Source organism: Vitis vinifera, chromosome 2, assembly GCF_030704535.1.
Source record: "Vitis vinifera cultivar Pinot Noir 40024 chromosome 2, ASM3070453v1".
NCBI classification, from domain to species: Eukaryota; Viridiplantae; Streptophyta; class Magnoliopsida; order Vitales; family Vitaceae; genus Vitis; species Vitis vinifera.
The window spans coordinates 5,889,595-5,909,103 of record NC_081806.1 but is presented as its reverse complement, the minus strand read 5'-3'; the positions used below and the strand labels follow the sequence as shown (position 1 = coordinate 5,909,103).

The following is a 19,509-nucleotide window of genomic DNA, read 5'->3' as shown; positions in this document are numbered from 1 at the left end:
AAATGAAAATTGTGGTTCAAAAAATAAAAAATATGTATAAAATATACTACAAAATAATATTAATATATACATATAGAATGTTTTCATATATGTAACAACATAATATAATTTTATTTATTTATTAATTTTAAATCTTTTAATAATGAATATTATTAATAAAAAAAATAGAATTTTATTTATTGAAAGACAAATTGTCTATAATTGTGAAATATTACTAAACATAAGAGATATTTCATTATTTTTTCATAATAAATATTTAAACCGACTATAATTACACCTAAATAAAACCTTACTCAAATCCTCCCAAACCCTTTTGTCACATAGCGAGGAATCAAAGATTAAGATTTTACATATATTTTTTTTAATAGCAAATATTACCATATTCCATTTGTTATTTATTGTAAAAATAAAATATGAGATCGATATGATATATCCAAATAAATCAAATCATACGATAAGTTACTTTGGCAAGGGGAGTCGTTTACTATACAAGGGAGGAAGGTTCAAGGCACCAACACTTTGGCAACATTCTTTTTTGGCTTTTGCTTTAGCTTTAATGAGATCATTTTCATTGTACCTCCTTCATCTCTAAAAGCAAATTCAATCACTCTACTCTCTTCCTTCCTTGCATAGGAAGAAAACTAACTCCAATTTAAATTTCTTTTAATGAATATTATGTTCTAATAAGCTAAATATCATTAATTTTTTTTTATATAAAAAACATAATTTAATATAATTATTAATACTTTAAAACCTCTCAAATTTATTGTTATTTTTAATAAAAACACGATATTCCAAATGTAAAGCCGTTTTGACAATAAAAATAAGAATAAATTTCATTTACCTCCTTTGATATTTTGGCTAAATACATCTTAAGTTTAAAATTTTATCAAATATCTCCCTTATTTTGAGTGATAGGGGAGATGAATGAAAGTTAGAAATAAGAATGATAGAGATGTATTTGACGAAATTTCAAATTAATAAAAATTAAGTGTATTTAACTAATACTTTGGGGAGGTAAATGAAATTAACCATAAAAATAATTATTTTTATTATTATTTCTCGAATGGTTAAAAGCAATAGTTAAAAATGATCTTTAAATAGATAATTTACAGGGAAAAATGGAGTTTGACTCACTAATTTAAAAAAAAGTATAAAAAAATAAACTTCAACTTTTATAAATTAGTTTTATTTTCATCTATTTAAAAATATTTTAAATACATACACCTTTTTGTAAGTTAAATAATTATTTTTTAAAATACTTTTTAAATTGATAATATTAAATAAAATTATCTAAGATTAATTTATCATTTTAATTCGATCAAAGTGTTTTATAAATAAATATATTATAATTTTTTATTATATAATATGGTATACAAATCATTGTGGAAATTTTTTTAAAGATCTTTAAATGATAAATAAAATTTTTCTAATCCCTAATTAATAAGGATTTTACATCCTGTGTTATATAAATACCCTCATCTTATTATTATTTTTTAAAAATAAAATTGAATAAAAAAATTTGTAGTTTACATTTACAATAAAAAAAATACAATTAAAACCAAAATACATTAAAGAAAACAGTTAAAAACTTAAAAATTAAAAAACAAAATATTTACTCTTATTAAATTTCTTACTTTTTCTTGATATTTATATTTTATACCATAGTGCTTATAAATGAAAATTAATATTATATTTTTAATTTTATTTTTAATTTTTTAATTTTATTAATCTTAAATAAGTTTTTGTGATAAAAAAATTATTAATTTGATGTTATTAATGTCATAAATAAAAAATTCATTGCAAGAAATATTATTTGAATTATGAAAAAGCATATGTGTTTTAAAATATTTTTAAACGATAAAATTGATTTATAAAAATTAAATATTTGTTTTTTATATATTTAAATTAATTAGTGAGTCAAAACGTGTATTAAAATAATGAATGGCCGCCGGGAGTTGAATGGTTAGGGATTGGGTATTTAATATAGAATGAATGGAATGGAGAAGCGATCCAATTTCAATGCCATATCCACCGTTGAAAAAAAAAACCAGTGCATGACGACTACAACTGTAATTTCAACTTGATGGTGCGGTTAACCATCACACTCATACACGTGGAACTTACTCACGGGCTGTCACAATCTTCACCAAACGAGGCCGGTGAGACGAACACTACCTCCCCTTTGTATCCGTTTCGAAGTTGGTTGGGCAAAAGGTAGAGTAGAACCAAGGTTTTCCTCCATTCCTTCCTTACCAAAACCTAGGGTTAGGTTAAGGGTTTCCAGATCTCTCGAATCTTCTCAAACCGCTCGATACTACTCCAGTTCCGCTGTCTCCGCCTCCTTCTTCCCGTCCGATCGATCCGTTTTCGGCGAAATTCGCTGTTGACCAAGGCCCGTGCATTTCCTTATCGCGACTCCCTTGATCAATGAAATTTCCAATTGTTTTAGATATAATTGTTGTCATAGCCTGATTTACGGGATTTTGGAGAAACGAAGGAAGAATCGGTGGATTTTTGGTATTGATCTGGGGAATTGAACGGATGTGAAAATCGTGGTATTATGTGATATGTGTTAATCCATTGCCTGTAGTTTGTTTGGTGGTCATTTTCAGGTGTCATTTGGAGGCGTGGTGTTTATTCTGGTTGTTGGGTTTGAATCGGGGCTATGTATATTGAAGAATTAAAGGGAGGGGAAGTGGACTGTGGGAGGGAGGAAGAACAGTTATCTGGTAGTGGCGCTTTTCGTGTTGGTTTTGTTGCGGAGGATGCGAGAAGGGCTTTGGTCGGAGCGGGGGCTCGGGCACTTTTCTATCCGACTTTGCTTTACAATGTTCTCAGGAATAAGGTTCAGGCAGAGTTCCGGTGGTGGGATAGAGTTGATGAGGTAAATTTATGTTATTTCTGTCTGTTTGAGGTTTCTTGTTGTGTCAATTGCTTCTGCAATTTCTTTCTGCTGTTTTGGTTTTTGTTTGTGTAAATGCCTTAGTTTGTTTTGTTTTTTGTTTCAGTTATGTGAGTTTTGCTTCTTTTAATCTATTCTCACCATATGGATTTCTAAAGTCCACAAAAAAAAAAAGAAAAAAAAAAAATTCTTATTTGTGGAGTGCCAGGAAATTTTAGGATTGAGCTAATAGTATTGAAGATCTTGAGCTAATAAATAGGCAGAAGTAAAACACTTTTTAAGTAAAAAATGCTGCCTGGACATAAAATTTTGAAGACTTAATCACTGAGTGTAGTATTCTGTATTCAGTCTTTGCTGAGTCTCTTTGTCGAAATTTTTCAGTGATAATGAATTTTGAAGTGTCGTACACTCCATATGGTTGGACCCACTGATTTGATTTTTTTTTCTTTAATAATTTTCAAGCAGTAACGTGTTTAACAGGAACTCAGTGGAAGAAGACCATGTAACAAATGAGCAGGACGAGATAAATTGAGAAGTCTAAAACCATGCATTTGTTTGTATCATATAAAGACGTGTCATAAGATTCCCAACCGAATTCTTCATGTTTAGTTTTGAATAGAAGTATACTCCAATTGTAATTGTATTCTTTGATTTCAAGCATTGTACATGGGATTAGTACTTGTATGGTGTGAACCTTACTTCTTTTTAGTTCTAACATATTGATTTTCAGTTTGTACTGCTAGGTGCTGTTCCATTTCCATCTGATGTTTCACGCCTAAAGGAGCTTGGCGTGGGTGGAGTGGTCACACTAAATGAGCCATATGAGACTTTGGTTCCAACATCTCTATATCATGTGAGTGCTTCCATTATTGAGTCATCCTATTTCTTTGCAGCGTGCTTGTATTCTTCTCTTTTTAGTGTTAATGCTAGTGGCAGCTTGGTTTCACTCTTGCCTTTTTAGTGTTCATGCTATTTGGTGCATGTGCTGGGTTGATGTGCTTTTTAACTAAATGAAAATGATGTGTAGAGTGGTAATAGGGGTTGTTCTAGTTTGTTTGATTTAATAGATTTGGTGGTCCATATTAGTAATTCCGTAGTAAGAAAGTTGTGAGATGTCTTGCATTCTTATGTTACTAGTCTTTTAGGCCCAATGTGGCCTGGCTCAGAGGAGAGACACAGGCAAGGAACCCAAGTGGCCCAATATGGGAGGTCAAGGGCAGGATGACTGGTAAAAAATTTGTGGGTGGTTTCGGTGATTTTGTGTGGGTTTTTCCTCTTCTAGTTTGATGTTCTTGGACATGGTTTTGGAAGTGAAAAGAGTTGACAAGTGGCATAAGTTTTTCTGTTTTTTCCTATTATTGATAGGGCTTTTTTTACCTCTATGGATGTAGGCAAGTTTTGCTGAAATAAATCTAGTGTTTCATGCATGATTATTTTACCATGATTGAGCAACAAATGTTGTTAACATTATTTAAGTTAGCTCTATCATATCAAGTTACAGTTCATGCTGCTGTGCTGCCCTTTCAACATCACCGTAGTCCTTTTGGACTTCTGGGCTTGAATTCAAATTTCTAGTACTTGGTGCTGAGGCTAGCCATTTCTTTTCAATTTTTATATGAATTTGGTCTGCAGATAACAGTACTTGGAAAATCAGTATGAATTTCTATTTCTAATTTTTTAGCTTATTTTCTGTGAAGACCTTATGCCCATTGTGCTACTATTATCATGTTTGGAGTTAACTGTCACTGTAGATTCTTTCCAATGCCAGTTTGTGGTGGAATGCTTTCTCTTAGAATAGAGTATTAAAATTGTGATATTTCTGCCCTTTTGGGAATAGAAGTTCTACTGGATGAGCATAAATGTTAACCCCGGTGATAATATGATGCATATTCCAGGTTGATGGTTTTCTGGGTATTTGCCCTTGAGGCCTTGCTCAAGCGGTATAAGGTTGGGGAGGGTTTGTGGGTTCTAGGTTCAAGTTTCAATGGGGATAAAAATATACCTATCCAGAAGAAAAAAAATTTCTGGTTCTCCATTTTGGCTTTGGCACCATTGCTGACTAACATATTTTGGATTTTAATGGTTCTAATGCCAAGTTTATCATTTTGTTGTTGCATCTTTTAATGATTATTTAATTACTTTTGGCAGGCTCATGACATTGACCATTTGGTGATCCCTACTAGAGATTATCTCTTTGCACCATCATTAACTGATATACGTCAAGCTGTAGATTTCATTCATAGTAAGTATTTTTAGCTAATTTCTTTATAGTATTTGTAGCTAATTGCTTTATATCATTTTGGCATTGGGCCATGACAAATATTGTCATTTAACTTGCTAAACAGAGACGTCATTCATTGTTAAGTTCTGGGCTTTTTTGGACAATAAAAAAAATGTTGTGTCTCGTTTCACAGGCACACTTTATACTTTAATGGAGGCATGTGATAACTTTGACTTTTATTCAACAGTAAGTTTTGAAAATTGATGCAAACCCAGGATATTGACTGTTGGACATACAGAGCTGAATGCTTGGATGTGAATGTTGGACATCATTCATTGTTAAGTCCAAGTAGGGAATGTTGGATTTGAATGCTCAGTTCTTGATCAATGCCACATTTTTTAACATTATAGTCACAGCTTGCAAGTAAAAAGCATGGGACCAAAGATCAAGGTGCCATTTTGTGGTGGGTCTGCATCTCCAAACTGCCAAAGTCTAGTGAGGCTATTGGAGTACCCAAGCTGGTAAATGCTTGGATATGAACTTAAAACATGGCAGTCTGTGCAAGTATTCAGTGATGGCATGTACAAAAAGCAACCAAGCTACTATCACATATTGTGCATTCTTAGCTAATTCTGCAAACAAGTATTCTCCCCTGTTGTTTTTGGGAACCATCTTTGTTTAATTTTTTTAATAATCATTCTTTCATATCTTGTCCTGAAGAGAATGCAACTTATGGGCGAACTACATATGTCCACTGTAAAGCTGGCCGAGGCCGCAGCACAACAATTGTTATATGTTATCTGGTCAGTGATGCATTAAAATTCCTTAAACCCTGGGTAATCAATCAATGACTGCACCTTTCTGAGGTTTCTTTGTTATACAGGTGCAGCACAAGCATATGATGCCTGCTGATGCATATGATTATCTAAAGTCAATCCGGCCAAGAGTGCTCCTAGCCTCTTCGCAGTGGCAGGTACTTAGACCTGGCAAGGTTTTGCATTCCTCCCCTCCCCCATTGTCTGGAAATGACAGCTTTTTATTATTGCACGTGGGAATTACTAGGAAGATTGTTTTTCCCATGTAATTCCATATGTATACAGAAGCCAGTTCTTATTAATCCGCTTTAAAATATCCTTGAGGGGATTTACCGACAGAATATGATGTTTAAGACTTTTTCAAAATATATGCATATGAATAATGTGTCTTGGCAAAGATGTTTCTGTACAGTTGCTAATTCTTTTTTGTTCTGATTGATTTTTTAGGCTGTCCAGGAATACTACTATCTTAATGTCAAGAAGACTGGTGTCTGTGGCTATATGACAAATCTAGTTATGAAACCTCCAGTTCTCTCAGCTGCAGAAGATCTTGTGGCGTTCGATGATGACACTATAGTTGTGGTAACAGAATCGGATCTTGATGGATATGACCCATGTCTTGAATCGGGTGCTGTAGGAAGTGAGATATGGGCAGATTTAAGTGTAGTCTATAGGTTTCGAGTTGCTGGCCAGGCAGCTCTGGCAAGAATCTCATGCCTATGGCTCCGTTACCATGCCAACCAAAGGATTTCAGGGGAAAGGTTGGTGAGGCCTGATCATTTGGGAGGGCTTACTGTGGACATCCAGGTCTACTGAGAAATACTTGATGAAATTGCACATATGATGTTTGTTAAGCTTTGCTTCCCCTAATTTCATTTCTGGTATATGATAAGGCAAATACGTTTTTATTTCCAGAAATTTGAATTGTGGATTTTTGTGCTTGTGTTTATTCTGTAAATGAGCTGTTTTTCAATTTAAGTTGAAATGAAGAAAGATGGCACACCCATATTTCCTGGTCATTGATCTGATTTTTGGGGAAGAGAAAACGATCAATTGTTATGCAAAATTCAGAAAGGTTTGTTATTAATCAAGTTTTTGATTGCTATACTCGGACTGTGCTATGCATGGTTCTTACAAATGCAATCCAGCATGCATTCGAGTGCTCCACACAAGCTCTCCAAGAAATCTGAGGTTGAGAATCTTCTTAAGTATCTCTTAACTTGATTATTCATCCTTTAAAAAGTGGGAAGTGAAAGTTTTGCTTGAATGCATGGATTGGCCCAAAAAAAAAAAAAGACAAATAACTGAGGGCTTCTAATGCTATGTTTGGATCTAGAAAAGTGTCAAACAATACCAAGGAAATTGATGAAAAATACAAATAAAAATTAATTGTAATTAAAATTAATTAAAAATTTATATATTTTAAAGTTATTTAATTTTTATATACGAAAATTAAAAGAAGAAATACTAGTATGAACTTTGACAGATATTCCAAAAAACAATTAATTATATGATACTCAAATTAAACAAAAAACAATTAATTATATGATACTCAAATTAAACAAAACATAAAGAGAGATATATTTACGAGCGTCAAAATGTAGGACCCACTGTTTACATGAATGAAGAGTATTCTCCTTGTTTCATTTTATTTTATTTTAATATTTACATAGGTAAATAAGTACACATAAACAAATGCCCCTTCGCCCAAAGGCTAGGGTAAAATCACTTGTCTTGTTATTACAGGGATCCAGGATGGGTTGGAAGGGAATGAACAAAAAAAGTCGTGATCAGTGAGACAATCACTAATGGTCTATTTGGTAATCCTATTTAAAATAATTTTCTATTTTTCAAAAAAAAAATATATATATATATATATATATATATATATATTAATCAAAAAGCAGGAAACAAATTTCGATCTTAAAATACTATCATATGGATAAATAATACTCACTTAGCTTTATACTGATTGTTCGTCCTCTTGAAGTGAACAAAAATATGTTTCATCCTAAAGAAAAAAAATGAAGTGTTTGGTCTATAATTATTATATTTCAGTGCAATTGACACATTAATGTATTTTTCAATTTACACCCACTAGACATAACATTCTTATCAATTTTAGACATAGTTCTACACCAACTTGAAGTTATTGGAATGAGTTCAAACATATAGGAGGATATTTTCTTAGGACAATTAACATGAGCTTTTTTTATTCAAAAGAATAAAAATCGTAATTGGATATGTTGGTATTGGATATATTTCCAATCCCCATAAAACTTGATCTTAGATAGATATATATTTACTTATAGTAATACTAAGAAATTATGAATATCAGTCAAGCAAATAGTGGTAACTACATCTCTAAATATTTCAAAAATATTTGTAATTCATGAAACAAGTTGTAAACATGTATAGATTTAGCATATTTGGGTGTCATGTAACTTGTTCTCTATCAAACATAAGCCAACAATATTATATGAAAACAATATTGCATTTATTACACAAATTAAGGGAAGATATTAAATGTGATTAAACTAATCATATTTTAAGCAAAATTCTTCTACACACACGTAGGTTTATAATTAATTTTAATTATATTTGATTTTCTTTTAAAAATAAAGAATATATAAGTAATTTTAATTATATTTTATATTTATTTCATGATGTCGGCAATTAGGATATAGTAAGCTTATGATTGTGAATTATTATAAAGTGTTTATCTAAAAATTATTAATTTAGAATTCAATAATCAAAAAGAAAATTTCCATATAATATTTCTAACACATGCATAAAGAAAAAAATTGAATGAAGGGAGAAGCAGGAGGAAATGTTGAAAAAGATGAAATTATTTATATTAAAAAAAGAAAGGGTGAATACAGAGTCATATTTCAAGTCATATAAAATCAAGTCTCCCATCTTTCCATGAAGCGCAAGAGACCAAAGACTTCCTCATCACTCCTCACTCATCTCACATCCCCAATTTCTCTACCCTCTTCTTTATCTGTGCTTACTGTAACCACGATCTCTATCGTACTCTCTCTCGCGCTCCCTCGACCCCCTCGATGAGTGCCTCGCCTCCTTCTCCTCCCACTCCGCCTCCTTCGCCGCCGGGGCTGGCGGTGACGGCTCGTACCTCGATGGCTTTCTCTTGAAATGCCTATCCTCATCACTTGACTCATACTCTGTCACACTGCTCTTTCTCGACGCAGCCGCCGAAGAGGGCGACACTTTCCAATCCTCATGTTGCCCGTTTGGAATCGCCGAGGCGCTTGGAGTTTCAGACAACTTACGCTTCTTGGTGGGCTCTTCCTCCGGGAAGCTTATGCGGGAGAAGACGCTGGGCTTTGCCTTGCGATCCGCCAAGGATCTAGATGATTCGGCGGCCGCGGAGGGAGGAGGTCGGGCGGATGAGTCAGAGGGGCGGTGGTGGTGATGCTCTGATTTTCTCTTGGAGGGGCGCGGTGCCTCTACATCTCTGGTGGGGCGCTCCGGCGATGACCTCTCCGGTCGAGGGCGGCGGTGGTGGTGGTCGGCGCTCGATGATTGGGGAGCCAATTTCTGCATCACATCCCGAAACACTATGTTATAAATGTCACATTACATAAGAAGACACAACAAAAACAAAATTCTTTCACCATAGTCCAACAAATTATCATTATTGCTATTTTCCCCCTCTACCAGGTCCTAGGATGCAATTCTGTTAAGCACCTTTTTCATAAATAATTTAGATATAATAAATATCATAAGAGTAGATTACCATTTACTCAATAATATTTTTTTTCTTTTTTCTTTATTTCTTTTTTGGTGCTTTCCTTTACCACTCCCTCTCCGTTGTAAACATAAATTCTTTTGATTGTGCTTTAAAATCATTTTGATAATATAAAAATTTTACATAACAAGTTAAAATTAATGATTTATACTTTATGCAAAGCCAATTTTTTTTTTTTAAAACAAAAGAAGAGATATCAGACGATATTTAAACAAATTTTTTTTAGAAGAAAAATAAAAAATTTAATTGGAAAACAATTTCGAAATACTCGTATTATTGTCTTAAACCAAGAGTTAATTGGCCATTTGTTTGAATGGGATTATGTTTTTTGAATTTTTTTTTTTTTTTTCCTCCTGCTCAAGCTCCATTTGACTGCAAAGAAGACTTAAGGGAACGAGAAATGAAAACTTGGAGTCCTTTTGCCACCTACTTTTGCTGTGGCAATCACCCCACATAAAAGATTCCACATTTTCCTTTCTTTTCCTACCATTTCTCTACCAATCAAATGAAGCATCGGAAGGGGAAAAAAACAGAAAGTAAATATCATCCAATAAATAAATTTCATATCTTTTGATCCTAACCGCACCAAAAATATAAAAGATTTTCCCCTTTTCTTTCTTCCTAAGCCTAAAAGAAAATGAATGTTCAGTCTTGTCTCTCCCAATTGTCGTTCTCGGGCCACATTGGCGATTTCTGGACAGTGTAGCTTGCAACCATGGCCATAAAAAATACCTGCTGCAGTACATAAATAACAGGGAAAAATGCAAGTTTGGACATAAAGACATACGGGTTTTGGTTTCATTGTAGAAACGTCACCGCCCATGCTCCCTTCTCTAGCATATTCTCGATCTTTAGGGAACTCTTTGCTGCAAGAGCAAGGAATAAAATTTGTCATTAACTAGCAGCTAGAGCTGTGGATATTAGGCTTCATTGTTCTCATGTTTTGTTAACCATATGTAGTTAGATGGTAACCGGTACTATAGGTGAAAAAAGAATAAAGCAAATAGCAGTCCAATAACCAATAGCCAAGCAAAAACAATGGAGATGAAAACAGAAAAAAACAAATGGATATTCCAAAAAAGTTTCATCACAACGGTTTTAAATTTATGGTTCAGTACAATGTCCAATCCACTAGAATTATATAGTTCAAACCTCTAGTTAAGCAAAAAAATATATTGGTGAAAAAGCAGCCGAGGTAGAAAAGGAAGACAAGGTGGAAACAAATTTACAGCAATAACATAACAGAATAGAAAACTTACTAATAAATTAATAAGCAATCAACCAACCATTGAGGAATAATGTGAAATCTTTCTTCCTTCTAGCAGGCCTATGATTAAAACTAATACCATACTCATTTTTATTTCTACTCTTCTGCCTGATTTAAAGTATACAAATTGATGAAAATTTTTTATCCTTCATAAAAATTTCATATAAGAATTCCAGCCTCATTGTTTTTATAAGACGTTTGCAAATATCTATCAATAAGAAAGTAGGATTGCTGTTCTTACCTTTCACCTCGTCTCTCACTTTCACGACGCCTTCTCAGATCAGCTTTCCTAGCCTCAAATTCCTCCCTACTCATAACAGGAGGTGCAGCATTTAAACCCATTCCAAAATCAGCCAGATCCCTGAAAATAGCAAACTGATTAGGCATAGTTGCCAACATTTATAAACATTAAGCTATGCAAGCTCAGATTAATGCATAGAAAGACCAAATACCATCTAGACATAAAACACAACTGAACACAATAATCAAGAAGTAAAGTGCATACCTCTGAGGTGGAACAACAGGCAGCATATAACCCGGTGCCCCAAAAGGCCCCTGAGGTAGAACACCCCCAAAAGGCATATCTAATGTATTGTAACCATACCCCATATATGGCATGGCACCAGCATAAGGGTTCATAAAGCCATCCATTCCTGGCTGCATGCCATTCCAGTAAGGAGCATATGTGGGATCCATAGGCATCATATAGTTCTCAGCTGCAAGATCTTGAGTGGACTTCCACTGAATGTCTGCTGCTGTAACCAGAACAGAATATCATTAGCAAAATTCACATGAAAAGGTTTAATGAGTAATAAATAGATAGAATTGAAAATGGCAGCACACAAACCATTTACAGGCACACGAGCTTTCTTCTTTTTCTTTTTCTTTCCTGAAAAGCAATAAGTAATATAACTTAGATAATATTCATGGCCTACGTTAACAAGAACAAACAATGTATATCTCTCTTTCTCGATACTGACATCATTTCTTAGGTTTCTAATGGAAATTCAATCTTATATGAGCAAGAACCCATCCAGCTCCTACTGTGGTACAAGACCTCAAGGGTAAGGTGCCCTTGAGGTCAGGCTCAGGTGACAGGATGTTGGAGTGGCTATGTGGAAGATTCTAGGTTCAACTCCTGGCAGGGACCCAAATAGAATAATAGATTTCACCTCCCATAGCAATAATCAAACTGGTCAACATTGTATCTGGACTAAACTAGCTAGAATCATTTTGAATGGGCACTGCCCGTTTGTATATAAAAGCTGTTTTGCACCCAAAAAAAAGGGTGACATAAAAATTTACAGCAGTAAGTATCTAAATGCCAGATCCACCTAACCTCATCAATAATTGAAACTAAAAGCACTATTTCTAAGAACACATTCACATCAATAGAATTTTCTCCACATTTTAACCGACTCCCTCACTTCTCAAAACAGTAAACAAGGAGTTTGATGTTCCTTCAAGAAGATTTTCTTTTCAATAAAAAAAAGTTAACAGAATTTTTCTTTGATGTCATTTACCTGCCTCACCAGAAGCAAGCTTCTGCTGCACTTCTTCCTCAGCCAGAGGAGCACTTCCCTGTGAAGCCAGTTCCTTCACACTCATGGACTCAAGTGTAGCTTCAGACACATCAGCAGCTTTTCCTGTCCTCCCTTTTTCTGGAAGCTGTGGTGGAGGATTAGCAGACTTACTCTCATCTGCAACTGGTTTTATTATGTTCGGAGTTTCTTCAATCTGAGGTGGTGGCATCTGCTCTCCCTTTGATGCGGCAGACAATGTAGGGGATGGAATCTTAGGCTGTGGGCAGCGAGCAGATTCCATATCTGGATAAAAGAAAATTAAAATCAAACAAATAAAAATTTAGATCCACAACAAGAATGATTATTGAAATAAAAAAGGAGCCAAGTTGATGATATATCTACTGACCTTGAACTTGTAAAGCACTTCCAGCATTTTCTGCACTACTATTGTTAGACTCCAGAATGCGATTGATTGTATCCCTAAGGGTTTTGTTTGGAAGAAGATCATCTGCGAGTATATTTGTGGCACCACAAACACACATTGATTTTGAGATAATGTGGTCTCTGATACCTGAGTAAAATTTTAAGAATAAGCCCTTGCAGATCTGGAACCATATTCTCTAAAACTACAACAACCAAAAAAAAAAAAAAAAAGGAAGAAAGAAAGAACAATTTACATTTATAACAAAAACTCTTGAAACAACATTTGCTTGTTAGAACAGCATCTTTCATCACTTCTTTACATAGTGGGCAATGAAGCTCAGGTGGAAGTTCACCAACAGAACGAGTGGAAGGCAACCCTTCAATTTCTTTTTCAAAAGCAGCTCTGTTTTGAGGGCATATGATTAGAACAAAATTATACTTCCAAATTCCAACAAAGTGAATTATAAAAAATATAACAAATAATGGGGAACTATTTACTCATTTGGTTTCAAAACAGCAACAGCTCCGCTTGGTAACGCATATGAGCCATCTGGGGTTGCCATTAACATCGACTTTGGAATGCCAGTAGGGGGTTTCACTCTTTTGATGTCATAAGTTGGATCCCCATTTGTAGGACAGTGTTGAATGAAATGTCCTGAAGAGGAGAATGTCATTCAGTGATCATGATTTTGAAAGAAACATAAACCATACAACCAACAAAAATTTTTATTAAATAAATAAACACAAATCCATCAAGAACATGAACATACCAGGCACCTTGCACCTGTGACATATGTATCCTTGTGGAGGTGTTTTCCGCTCCAACCCAATCCGGCCTGAGTTAGTGAAGATAAGTTTCAGGCTCATACAAAATCAACTAGAAAAAAATCAAAGCATCCTCACCAACATAAAGAAAGCATTGGAAGCACAAAGACAAAAAACAATCAAAGGTATAATGAAAATCTACTAAGCAATATGATATAGCAGCTAGCACCAATATCTAATTAGAAGAGGTATAGATAATCACCAAAACCACGTCCACCCATCATTCTTCCACCAATACCCCTTCCAAAACCCCTTCCAGGTCCAAAGCCATCAGTGCCTTGACTGTAAAGACAAAAGTTTAGATATTTAAGACAATAGAAATATTCCTCCATTGGTAAGAGTTAAAATTCAATCATCAAAAAATCAAGTAATGTGACAAAACAAGACATCTCACCGCTGCCAGTCCAAGGCTGGAGTATCAATTAAAGCCTTGATCTTGCTGTCTTCATCAGCTTTACTTGGAGGAGGAGCATCCAAAACTGGATTGCTTGACTGAACTGGCACCACTTCAGGTATGGCGTATAAGTCATTTCCAAATTCATCCCACTCTGAATCATCAGGCTATAAATTTGAAACATGGGTTACCACTTCAACACAGTACAAAAGACACTTGCTAAAAAACCAAAATATGAGAAAGGAACACTATAAACTAAAGCTTACATATTTCATGGCAGATGAATCAGCACCCACAAAGTTACTATTTGTTGGTTGAGCTTCATCTACCTTATTTTCCACTTTAGGCCTACAGAATAAAATAAATTTAGAAAAAAAAAAAATACAATCAGCCAAATCCTTGGAATCTGCCCCACAATTAAAAGCTCAAATGGAAGATGAAAACGATTATCCAGAATTGTCTCTAACACTGGTTAACAAGTAATCAAAGTAACTAATACTGGCTAGACCATTAAGCTTATGGAAGTAACACATAAGTTAAAAGAGCTAACACCCTGACATCTTTAACATAAAAAGGACTGATATACAATGACTAAGCTTTAAAAGTTTGAGACAGTACTCGTCCTTTTCAGTCACAATGGGCATTCGAGGCCGTCCAGGAACCCGGCGAATCAAAACAGAGGTATTTTTTGGGATCAACATTGCTTCATCAAGATACTCTGAAATTGCAAAAGAAAGAACACCAGGTCTATAAAAAACTCTGCAAAAATATTAACCTACATAGTTCTAGCCAACAACAAAAACATTCCTGAATAGAGATCAAATATTTACTGTAATAAAAAATTGATCTCACGACCTGGCCAACTTATTAAGGTCATGTAAATTTAAACACAATTTTCCCAGATTCATTAATAGCAACCTCCTACTTTCTTCACAAGGGGCATGCTTTCCATCAAATACAATATGCAATCATCATCAAACAAGTGCTCATTGCCCAGTACCCCTGTATAGATGAAGTACCCCCATACAGAAGGGGATCAACGAGTCCTTACTGAAATGCACCTTTCATTTTACAAGTATACTGATGCCCTATAGCATGGAATCAACAACCAGAAATTGAGACCAATCTGCCTACCGAGATACACTTTTCATTCTATAATTGTAAAAATGACTGAAAATCTTCTGCCTATTGAAATCAATGAAACCCATTTGGATAATGGAATGGACGAAACCCCACGCCTAATGGGATTAATGAAACCACTTGGTATTTATGAAACCCCTTAGCCTAATTGAATTGATGAAGGCCCTTGCCTAATGAAATCAAGGAAACCTAGTGCCTAATGGAATGAACGAAAGTTCCTTTGCCTAAGGGAAACCATGAGCGGCTTCCCCTCATGGAATTAATAAAGCCCCTTTGCCTAATTTAATCAATGTAAAAATCTGCAAAACCTCTTTGCCTAAAGTAATTGATGAAGCCCTTTGCCTAATGAAACAGAGGAAAATATCTGCAAAACCCCCTTTGCATAATGGAAGGCAGAAGCTCTTTACCTAATGAAACCAAAAACCCCCAGTCTTCTTAAATCAATGACACACCACTATGAAATCCACAAAACCCCTATGCAAAGATGCAATGCCACACATCAGAAGATGCACTACCATAATACCACCACACAAAGAAACACACCCTTATTCTCTACAACTCTCAACAAGCATTTAGCTGGAAATCAGAGAGCCAATTAGTTTTAAAACTAAAGCAATCTTTATAAATTGAAATTCGTTTTCTTTGAATCGATGACGAACCCAAATTCGCAAGTTTTGAAGAAAATAACGATCGAGGAAGTAGATATGCAATACAAAACAAAACCAACCTTCGTTAGTCTGGGCGTTGGTGACCACGAGGTCGAAATCAGTGCCCCTGCCCAGATGCTTTGTTTCAAAAATTTTTTCTTTCAAGTTTCCAATTGATATAAAGTGTCCGTCGATTGGAATCGAATCAAAATCTTTTGCACTTTTGAATTTATAATACACTGCCATTCTTTTTCTTTCTCAGTTCTTTCCCTCTAAAATTTGGATAAATCAAACAAAAAAAAAAACTCTTAAGTTCAAAAGGCCCTTTGATAATCAACAAAAAAACCACAAAAGGCCTGTTATTGAACTCAATTAAAGTACAAAAATATATCTCTTCTTTTTGCAATTTCTCTCGGAGAAAGATCAAACCGACGCAACAAACCCCATCAACAACTCTTGAAATCAAGATCCTCTTCTTCGAATCGCGCAACGCAACAAGATCTCTCTTAGGAGCCAAGATTTCTCCTATTCCAGGCCACAAATCGCGCCGATAACAAGCCGAAACACCTCCTTGGATCGATCTATCGCCCCGATTCTTCGATCAGGTGAAATTTCAGCCGGGGAGCGGATCGGAACGGCGGAAACGTTAGAAACGCCGATCTTGAAAGGCGATCGGTGAAAAAGAGCACGAAAGTATGCGTCTCAATGAAGAGACATTGAATCTCCGGGTAAGCCCTCGCTCTCTCTTCTTGGCCGCCTTCTTCTTCCTGCTGCTTGGAAGCTTTTTCAAGGGTTTCTTGCCTTTTTCTTGATTCTGATAATCTTGCCCTCTTTTCGCTTCGATGAATAGACAATGCATTTGAGGGATGTGTTTATATAGAGGTCCGTTAAGGATGGGCCGCGCCGACCTTGGCCTCCACGCTTCCAGCCCAACTGCCCCTCGGTCTGTAGTTTTTTTTTTAATTAATTAATTTATTTATTCATTCATTGATAATCACTTTCCATAATCATCAATTTAAAGATTTTTTTTTTATTATTTAAAAATATTTTTAAGTTCTAATTATATATCAAGATATGGCAGGATATTCAAATGCAAATGAAAGAAAAAAAATTATCTACTTTATTTTCTATCATTTTCCATATTTATATCATTTTCCATATTGCATGAAATTAAAAACCTGAAGATTTGATTGGTCATTAGGATTTGCTTAGTTAATCTTGAAGTTATAGCATTGTCTGGGTATTTCTTTTTTTTCTTTTTTTATAAATAGAAAAAATAATAATTTATATGTATAAGACTCCTTATCTCAAATTTTAAAAGAAAAAAATTAATTTATATATATATTTAGAGAAAAGTAGGTTTCAAGTCACTAATTTGAAAAAATATAAATCAAATAATTATTAACTCGGTAAAAACTGGTAGATTCAATTGATTTGATTTTGTTGCAACTCTATAATTTGTTGGATAAACTAAATTGCTGATATTAAAAAAAAAATAAAAAAATAGGTATGGTTAGTTGGTGAAGAGCCAACTATCGCACCATAAAAATTAGATAGGTTCAATCTATGATTATTGGAGCCTCCTAAAAAGATCTACTAAATTCATTAAATTGTTCCAAATGATCTTATCTCAAATTTTAAAAGAAAAAAATTAATTTATATATATATTTAGAGAAAAATAGGTTTCAAGTCACTAATTTGAAAAAATATAAATCAAATAATTATTAACTCGGTAAAAACTGGTAGATTCAATTGATTTGATTTTGTTGCAACTCTATAATTTGTTGGATAAACTAAATTGCTGATATTAAAAAAAAAATAAAAAAATAGGTATGGTTAGTTGGTGAAGAGCCAACTATCGCACCATAAAAATTAGATAGGTTCAATCTATGATTATTGGAGCCTCCTAAAAAGATCTACTAAATTCATTAAATTGTTCCAAATGATCAAAACAACCTGTTATTAATAGAATTCTTTGTTAGCTCTCTGCAAAATACTCGTTTTACCAAGAACACCTTTTACTCGTTAGGTTAATAATACTAATTGACAAAAAAATTTTCTGAGAGAATTGATTTGAGACCAATAAAATAAGAAATTTAAAAAATTAAAAATATAATTAAAACTAAAAAAACTTTAAAGCTAAAAATAAAAAAATAAAAAAATATTAACTTTCACTTTGTTAGATCACACTAATAGGAAAAAAAAATTAGAGAAAGAGTTGGAAATATAATGATAGTCAATATTTTATTTTTAAAAAATTTAAGAGATTTGTTTTAATTGTACTTAATTTTATGCTTTTTTTTTTGTTTTAATTGTATTTTTATTTTTAAATTTCTTATTTTATTATTGATGTCAACTAACAAAATTTTTATTTAATTTTATTAAAAAAAAATGAGAAAATAAATGGATTTATATAATACAAAATATAAAATCATTATTTATTAGGGAATTAGAAAGATTTTCTTGAAAACGATTGCCGAAAAGGCTATTAAATTTTCTTAAACTTCTTTGTATATTAAATTTTATTATTAATTTTTGCATTATTTAACCAAATTCAAAACTAGATACTTTAATTTATTTCACTTCCTTGGGCTTTCCATCATATTCATAAAGCTAATGATTTCTATTAGAATATAGTAGTTGTGAATTTGGGTATTTTCAAAACAAAAATTGTTAACCTAAACTAATACAGTAAGACTTAATGGGATATGATAAGATAAGTTGAGATATATATCTTTTAAATATATATATATATATATATATATATATATGTTATTTTCAATGTTTAAAATAAAAATTATATCAAATAGTAATATTTTTTATTTTAAAAAAAATGAATTTATCTTATATTTAACAATATTAATGATTAAAATATTTAAACTTTATAAATAATTTTTTTATATTATGTTATTCAATATATAAAAATAATTTATACATCAAATATTAATATTATTTTATTTTATAAATAGTTTTTTAGTTTTTTTAAAACCATAAATTTAATTTATAATTAAAAAAATTATTTTTCAAAATAAGTATATAAAAAATATAAAAATTTAATAAATAAATAAATAAACTTATGATATATAGGACATACATATCTTATATTTTAACTTGAGATTAACATATATCTTTATGTAGAAAAGAAAAAAAAAATAATATATCCCACCACTTATCATATCTTACATTCAATCAAACACAATATATAATAAATTATAAAATAATTTATCTTATCTCATCTTCAACTAAACATACGATAAAACAAAGTAATTTATAGTGTCCATAATATCCATTAAAGTATCTAACACAACTTAAATACATCTATCCACATGTCCAAAATATATTCCAAAGATAATTTCATCCCCAATACTCTTTTTTATAACAATATCAAAATCTACTCACATAAACATGCATCTAAATTACTAAAATTATAGTTTTTAAAAAATAAAAAATAAAGTTCAAGTTTTTTAATTCAAAATAAATCTTTCACACAAGTGATCAAATTAATTCTATAAATGGTGTCGACGCCACTTTCTTCCCGTCTAATGATGTCAAAACCACGTAGAGTGACTATTGACAA

The 19,509-nt window shown here is 32.9% G+C and overlaps 2 protein-coding genes across 3 annotated transcripts; one reads left to right on the top strand and one right to left on the bottom strand.

The window, feature by feature from the left end:
- Positions 1 to 2,181: 2,181 nt before the first annotated feature.
- LOC100264826 (phosphatidylglycerophosphate phosphatase PTPMT2) lies at positions 2,182 to 6,960 on the top strand. The gene is made up of 6 exons (XM_002269619.5): positions 2,182 to 2,887; positions 3,636 to 3,758; positions 5,054 to 5,147; positions 5,847 to 5,929; positions 6,010 to 6,099; positions 6,389 to 6,960. The coding sequence occupies exons 1-6, from the start codon at positions 2,669 to 2,671 to the stop codon at positions 6,755 to 6,757; spliced, it is 978 nt and encodes a 325-aa protein (XP_002269655.2). The 5' UTR covers positions 2,182 to 2,668; the 3' UTR covers positions 6,758 to 6,960.
- Positions 6,961 to 8,772: 1,812 nt separating this feature from the next.
- Positions 8,773 to 16,845, bottom strand: LOC100854867 (E3 ubiquitin ligase PQT3-like). 2 transcript variants are annotated; one of them, XM_010648548.3, is made up of 15 exons: positions 16,013 to 16,845; positions 14,764 to 14,863; positions 14,412 to 14,493; positions 14,146 to 14,312; positions 13,954 to 14,033; positions 13,697 to 13,762; positions 13,425 to 13,581; positions 13,181 to 13,329; positions 12,910 to 13,074; positions 12,504 to 12,806; positions 11,828 to 11,869; positions 11,486 to 11,735; positions 11,222 to 11,341; positions 10,501 to 10,579; positions 8,773 to 9,502 (listed from the first exon to the last, which is right to left on the bottom strand). In XM_010648548.3, exons 1-15 carry the CDS (start codon positions 16,176 to 16,178, stop codon positions 8,942 to 8,944), a joined length of 2,487 nt encoding a protein of 828 aa, XP_010646850.2. In that variant the 5' UTR covers positions 16,179 to 16,845; the 3' UTR covers positions 8,773 to 8,941. The 2 variants fall into 2 exon arrangements, with proteins under 2 accessions (XP_010646850.2, XP_019073927.2); XM_019218382.2 differs by having other exon boundaries at positions 11,486 to 11,732.
- Between the last annotated feature and the right edge of the window lie 2,664 nt (positions 16,846 to 19,509).